Source organism: Sprattus sprattus (assembly GCF_963457725.1).
Source record: "Sprattus sprattus genome assembly, chromosome: 21".
In the NCBI taxonomy this organism is placed as follows: Eukaryota; Metazoa; Chordata; class Actinopteri; order Clupeiformes; family Clupeidae; genus Sprattus; species Sprattus sprattus.
In genome coordinates, this window is record NC_137919.1 from 5,089,775 (window position 1) to 5,097,274 (window position 7,500).

At 42.4% G+C, this 7,500-nt stretch overlaps 1 protein-coding gene across 1 annotated transcript in view; it reads left to right on the plus strand.

The window, feature by feature from the left end:
• The window catches only part of LOC308382368 (phospholipid-transporting ATPase ABCA1), a gene marked incomplete at both ends in the record, with an annotated part of 237,019 nt that overhangs the window by 176,607 nt on the left and 52,912 nt on the right, over positions 1 to 7,500 (plus strand). Inside the window, 2 exons of the mRNA XM_080860090.1 lie at positions 3,943 to 4,072; positions 6,095 to 6,215. Coding sequence (XP_080716216.1) covers positions 3,943 to 4,072; positions 6,095 to 6,215 — 251 coding nt within the window. The remainder of the gene's footprint in view (positions 1 to 3,942; positions 4,073 to 6,094; positions 6,216 to 7,500) is intronic.

Consider the following 7,500-nt stretch of genomic DNA (forward strand, 5'->3'; position numbering starts at 1 on the left):
TTTTACTTTTTATTTAGTTTGTTATACCACTTCAAAGCACCAAGTCAAGGACTCCTGAATGTGGTGTTTGGTTCAGAGTCGTCATTCCAGTTTTTATAACGTGACCCTGTGACTGGCTTCTGTTAAGAAGCTTTCATTTTTCAGATTTTCTTCAGCGTTGAATGACCTGTGACCTGCGAGTGGCCTCTGTCATACACCAGAAACAGATTCTAGCATTGGTTCTTCATCCATTCCCAGTGCATTAAAAAGTCTCTGTGTAATAGATGTCCCTCTCACTCCCCGAGCTCTATGAGCTAGACTACAGAGTTTCAATTAGCTTCAAAGCCTCTCCTGACCCTTCACTGCTCCCAGTGTTTAAGCCCCAAAGAGAGAGAGAGAGAGAGAGAGAGAGAGAGAGAAAGAAAGACTTTCAACACCTGAAAGGAAAAGAGAATGATATACAGCAAGAGAGAGAACGTTTGCCAGAGAGAATCTGAAGGAGGGATAAGTGTGTGTGTGCCCGAATGTGTGAGGCCATGCCTGTATGTGCATGTGTGTATAGGTGTGTTTGTGTGTTGTGTGTGTGTGTGTGTGTGTGTGTGTGTGTGTGTGTGTGTGTGTGTGTGTGTGTGTGTGTGTGTGTGTGTGTGTGTGTGTGTGTGTGTGTGTGTGTGTGTGTGTGTGGAGTGAGCAGGCAGGTATAGGAAACAGAATCCCAACATGAAACATGATCCATCCTCCGCTGTGGAGACAGGTGGGAAGTAGAGATGGGCTTTAAGGAATCATCTCCGTCAGCGAGCGCCTGAGGAAACCATAATCACCACTTAAAAGCCTTGGGTGCTGGAAGGCCTGTTTACACCTCACATCCCGCTCAGTCAGCCTCTGCTCAAACTTTAGGAAAGGAATGGAGAGAGAAAGAGAGGGATTAGGAGAGAGAGAAAATAAAAGAGAGGGGTTGAGATGAGTTTGGAAACAGAGGAACTCTAAGAGAGAGATGGTGGGAGAGACTGAGAGAGAGAGAGAGAGAGAGAGAATAATGAAGTGCAGGAAAGAGAGAGGAGACATGAAGGGAGAATGAGGGAGAGAAAGAGAGAGATTGAGAGTAGAAGGAAAGGCATAAAAAGAAAGAGAAAGAGAGAGGAAGGGTGAGAGAGAGGAGAGTAAGGAGGGATAACAAAAGGCTTGGAAAGAGAGAGAGAGAGAGAAAGAAGTATTTTTGGCAGAGAGAGAGAGAGCAATGCAAAGGGAGGTTGAGCTCTGAAGTGTTTAAATAAGACACAAGGCAGATTAGCCCTGAAACCTCCGCAGGTGGGACTGATTAAAATGCTCTTATTTATTGGACCGACTTGGAATTTCATTTATGCTAAAAGCCCGCGCCTGTGAGGTGTTCTTTCCTGCTTTCATTCATCCATTCTTCTTTCACTCGGGCAATCAGTCCGTTTGTGGCACAAAAAAAGGCACGCCAGTTAAAACAGAATGTGTTCAAAGACTAATGCGGTCTTGCCTCAACAGGAAAGCAATCCAATTTTAGCGCAGTCCAATTTAAAAGGGCCACACTTGATGAAAGGGTTGAAATAGAGAGAGAGAGCGACGTAATAGTGTTAGGACAGGTGCTGACCCCACTTACTAAGGGGGCGATCTATGTCATTTATTAAACCTATGGCACTTGTGTGTTATATACAGCCGCGGAAAAAATTAAGAGACCACTTCAAAATTATCAGTTTCTCTGGTTTTACTATTTATTGGTATGTGTTAAAGTAAAATGTACATTTTGGTTTTATTCTATAACCTACTGGCAACATTCCTACCAAATTTCAAATACAAATATTGTCATTTAGATCATTTTCATTTAGAACTCTTCCTAAGTTAAAGCATTAGTATTGTGTAGTTTAAAAATGAATATGAGCTTGTTTTCTTTGCATTATTCGAGATCTGAAGACACTGCATCTTTTTTGCTATTTTGACCAATTGTCATTTTTCTGCAAATAAATGATCTAAATGACAATATTTTTATTTGAAATTTGGTAGGAATGTTGCCAGTAGGTTATAGAATAAAACAAAAATGTACATTTTACTTTAACACATACCAATAAATAGTAAAACCAGAGAAACTGATAATTTTGAAGTGGTCTCTTAATTTTTTCCGCGGCTGTATATCACAAAGCATGGAAGGCCTGTATTGATGTTTTAACCATTGTAAAGTTTCTTGAAAACCCTATTGTCTGGTTTCACACGTTCAGTGACAAAGCATTTGTTATGGAGTAAAATCCAAAACTAATTTTCTTAATTTGCCATGAATTAATGTGAGCGCTTTGCATAGCTTCAACATTTCATTCAATGACGATATTATTCTTTCCGATTCAATGTTAAAATGGGTTAATAATTTAGAAAAGCTTAATGTTGAAAGTAGAAAACTTAATGAATATCACTGAAATAGCTGCTGATAACTGCTTCATATAATGAGTGAATTGTAGGGCACTCTGTGAATAACAAAACCATTTGATTCAAAATATCACTCAGAGCTTGTATTGCAGGGCCTTTGCAATCATTCAAGAAAATATACATTTTCTTTTGCATGTCTTGCCCCTAAACAGGCAGACGCATTCAGACACTGATACAGACGGACACCTGGAGTGAGCTTATATATGCAGGCACATAACGCACGTCAGACTGACGTTGGGTGGACAAAGATGCTAAAACACCAGGGACATCATGCTGTGGCTGACGCTAATCGCTAATAGGAAATACACACAGACATTTATCGCTCATTCTTCTATTTGCCCTGCACCACGAACTGTCCTGCGTCACTCATACACACACACACAACACAAACACCCCTGATGCACGCTATACCTTATGTTGGGTGGTGTCATAAATATGCAATTCATTTTCTGTAATATGTCCAATCATTCTGTGGCTTGATATACATGTTAGTGGCGTATGATGCATTCAATTGCTGATTACCTTGTTGAATGCCTGCATAACAATACGCTTCAGTATTATGGGCCCCCCAGAATGCAGCAGATTGCTTTTTAATTCTATTTACATGAAGGACCTTTTTTCTCAGTGAAACTTCACATGAAATTAACAATACAAATATTAAAAAGGACATTTTTGGAGAAACGTATATTACCTTTTGGTAACCAACTGTATAGTAAGTGGGATAATGTATAGTGTGCCATTTATCTTTCAAAAATAAATCTCTTCAGGATGATATGAGATCTGTCCATCCTGTCAGGATTTATTTTTCGAGGATGACTGGTGGTTATACGTTAACCATTGCATAGAACCCTCAGTAGAATAGCTGTAACCATGGTAGCAGAATGCTTCTAAGGTGACCTCAGCAGTCCATATCTATGGTTGCATCATTGTTTCAGGCACTTACCTGAATGGTTACACAGTGCTCATGAGGACTAGTTCAATACGAGGACCACTTCCAGATACAGTGACCCTGAGAGTGTGTGTGTGTATGTGTGTGTGTGTGTGTGTGTGTGTGTGTGCCCATTGTTGCTAAGATAAGAGACCTAGGCTATTCATGTAAGCTGGTAGTATTGATATTTGGAAGTCTGGGGCATGTCCATAAGCTTTCGGTCAGTGGGCTACGACTGGCAGGACTTAGTAAGAGACAATCCAAACATCTAGCAAAGTTCTGCTCTGTATCAGCTGTTATAGGTAGTCTTGCTGTTTGACTAAGCTGTATTCAACCTCTGAGAAATGTTTGAATCCTGTCTGTAAGAATATGATTGGTGGATTCAAATAAATAATTTAAATGTGTGTGTGTGTTTGTGTTTGTGTGTGTGTGTGTGTGTGTGTGTGTGTGTGTGTGTGTGTGTGTGTGTGTGTGCGTGTGTGTGTATCTGTGTGTCTGTGTGTTGTGTGTGTGTGTGTGTGTGTGTGTGTGTGTCTGTGTGTGTGTGTGTGTGTGTGTGTGTGTGTGTGTGTGTGTGTGTGTGTGTGCTTCAGGTGAGGACCGCTTTAAGGACCCCCTGGGTTGGGACATGGTGGGGAAGAACCTGTTTGCCATGGCAGTGGAGGGAGCAGTGATGTTCGCCATCACCCTGCTCATTCAGTACAAGTTCTGCTGCAAGGCCAGGTCAGTGTTTAAACAACGCCTGCAACAGCAGTAACAACAGCAGCAACAACAACAACAATTATTATTAATATAATAATATTATTTAATTATAATATTATAATTATTATTATAATTAGTGATTATGCTGATCGTCACTGCCTAATTCTACCCCACCCAAGAGGACATCTCAGTCAATTATCGTGCTGATATATAAGGATATTTAACAACCAGTCCTATTAAGAATCCATTGTAGTTATACAGCACTTACCAAGCATAGAGTAACCATAGAGGACATTATAATGCTATACTATGTCTCATGTCAAACATGCAAGAGAAAGTATACTAACCCACTTTATTGGGGCATTAGTGATGTGTTTTTTGTATTTGCTGCCATAAATCTATGCCAGACATTTATTCCAAACTTGGCAAATGGGTATGAGATTCATATGCTGGAGTGTATCCATAGCATTTACGGTCACCAAGGACCCTAATAGTGTTCATTTCTATTCCCTGAGGAACGCTGTATATCTTCAGACACATGTTTAGTGTTAAAGCATGAGAGTTGTGTTCAAGTGAAAGTTATTTGCAAACCTGTGTTACCCCCACAGTTTTAGTCATCTTAGATTTGCTCTGTATTCCTCCAGTTCGAACCCAAGTTGTTGGTTGATATCATGGGAATTGAGAATATCCTAAGTGTGCCTTAATGTCTACAGTATTTTATAGCATCTAATCTGGATTTCTATAGTATGTGTCACAAAATAAAAAATGTAAAATACCCGAAAAACAGTCCCAGCACTGGATGTGCATCCTTATGATGATGTAGAGCAAGGTCCCTAATAGTGTTCATTTCTTTTCCCTGAGGAACGATTCTTTCCCCCTAAGCACTCAATTAAATCACTGCACTTTGTCTCTCTAAAGTTGAGAAGCTTGTTCACCACTGTCTGAATGTCTAAAGTAAGTCTCACTAAATGTAAAAAGTAAATACTCGAAAGAGTCCCAGAACTGGACGTGCTCCAGTGATTCTGTGCATCCTCGTGGTGATGAAGAGCAAGACTGTGTTGTGCTGTGTTGTACATAGGGAGCAATACAGTCCCAGCCCTGGATGTGCATCCTTGTGGTGATGAAGAGCAAGACTGTGTTGTGCTGTGTTGTACATAGTGTGTGTGTGTGTGTGCGTGCGTGCTTGCGTGCGTGTGTAGAAGAGTCTCTCCCTGGGAAGGGCTCCTCTATGTGACAAACATCCTTTTGCTTGAACACCACTTTTGTGTTACACATTTGTGTGTGTGTGTGTGTGTGTGTGTGTGTGTGTGTGTGTGTGTGTGTGTGTGTGTGTGTGTGTGTGTGTGTGTGTGTGTGTGTGTGTGTGTGTGTGTGTGTGTGCGCGTGTGTGCATGTGTGTAAACGGGGAGCAATACGGGTCTGTGTTTCCCCCCAGGCTGGTGTCTCAAGGAGAGGGGAGGGCCACACCCTTTACGGTGCAAACCCATGCCACCGTTGTGAGCGACGCGATCTCTAAACCCAATGCATTTCAATGGGAGCCAATCCATTGTGACGTAAATGAGCGATCTGAGCGACGCGTCCGTTGAAAATTCGAACATGTTGAAACTTATGCAAATGAGGAGCGATATTTCCCGGCAGCAGCCAATGAGATTGTTTGGTGTCGTCTTTGACGGTTTGAAAATTGTAGGACTGTATGCTATTTCCACACGCTACACCACGCCCACTCAAAGCGATGGAATTTGATCGCATCGCTGTCATGGGTTTGCACCGTTAGGGGAGAGGAGGGGGGGGGGGACAGTGAGGGGTTCACCTATGGGGGTAGGGGGTTGATGCCAGGACACAAAGGACTCTAGCAGGAAGAGGGGGAGGGGGGGGTCACATGTCAATAGCTTAGGTAGTGAGACAGACAGAGTACACATCCAGAGTAAGTTGCAGATACAGAACAAGCAGTTAATGTCTTACAACAGATAGCAATATTTCCTGTTCCATCAGTGTTGTGCTGTTGTACATAGGGAGCAATATGGTTCTGTGTTTCCCCCGCAGGCTGGTGTCTGTGGTGCCGTCATCAGAGGCTGAGGAGGACGAGGACGTGGCCCGTGAGAGAGCACGTATCAGCCAGGGCGGCGCTGACAAAGACCTGCTACGGATATGTGACCTCACCAAGGTACCCACACACACATATATATACACATGCATACACGCACACACACACACACACACACACACACACACACACACACACACACACACACACACACACATATATACCCATGCATAAACGCACAAACACACACACGTAGAAACACATGCATACACGCACACACACACATACACACAGATGCATATAAACGTTCACACACACATACTCACACACTCTCTCTCTCTTTCTCTCACACACACACATCCATGCTGCTGTGTGCACACACTCTCTCTCTTTCTTTCTCTCACACACATTCGCTGTGTGCCCACAATCACTCTCTCTGTCTCCCCCTTGTAGCTAAGTACATTCCTCCAAAAGCTTGTGTGTGTGTATCCCGCTCCAGTGCCCTTATGCTTACCCTGGGTCCCGGAGCTGTAGGTCACTCCTGGATGGCATAAAGCTGACTCATGGGTCTCCTGACGGGCATGTCCACGGTCCCTAACGTCGCCTCTTCCTCATTGTTTTTGCATGATTCCTGCCCAACGCTGTGACCCTAATCTGCATACCACCGTGGCTTGTTGCATTATTCATGCATTTTAATAAGCACAACAAAAATAACCACTTTGGCTGCAGTGTTGACCTTTCTCTTGTGCGCCGTAGTATCTCCGTGTGGTTACATGTGTTTGGTTCCACAGTGACACCTTGTTTTGCTTATCAGGACTGGCCTTTCTGTGACCATTAGTTGTCCCATTATCAGCCAACATGTGAATTTAGAGTCGCTATATTATTACTTTGAAGAAAAATGACACATTTCTTTGTCTGCAGCGATAAACCGTCGGATGAGTGCTTCCTAAACGTTGATTACATAGATTGATGTCCTTAAATCACTCAATAGTAGCCAGTATACAATATTTACACTCATATTTTAAGACCAGCATAGGCAGTGTGTCCCTCAAGCATTCCAAAACACAATAGGATGATTTCCTACCTCACAAAAATGTGTGCCAAGTTATTCTGTTCAATGTTCTGAATGTTATCTTGCTTACACAAAACACACACACACACACACACACACACACACACACACAGGTAGATAACATTGACAGTAGGGAACTACTTGGACCGTCGTTGAAAATATAGTTGTGCACATATTGTGCTATGAGATCCATCTCTGAAAATGCTGTTATTCATTCGCTGAGAATATGACAGTTACGCCTGACCCTTTAGCGTGCCCTACAGAGTGAACAATACTCCATCACTGACCCAAATTAACTACAGGAAAACACCTTTAAAACCACCATCTATTCAT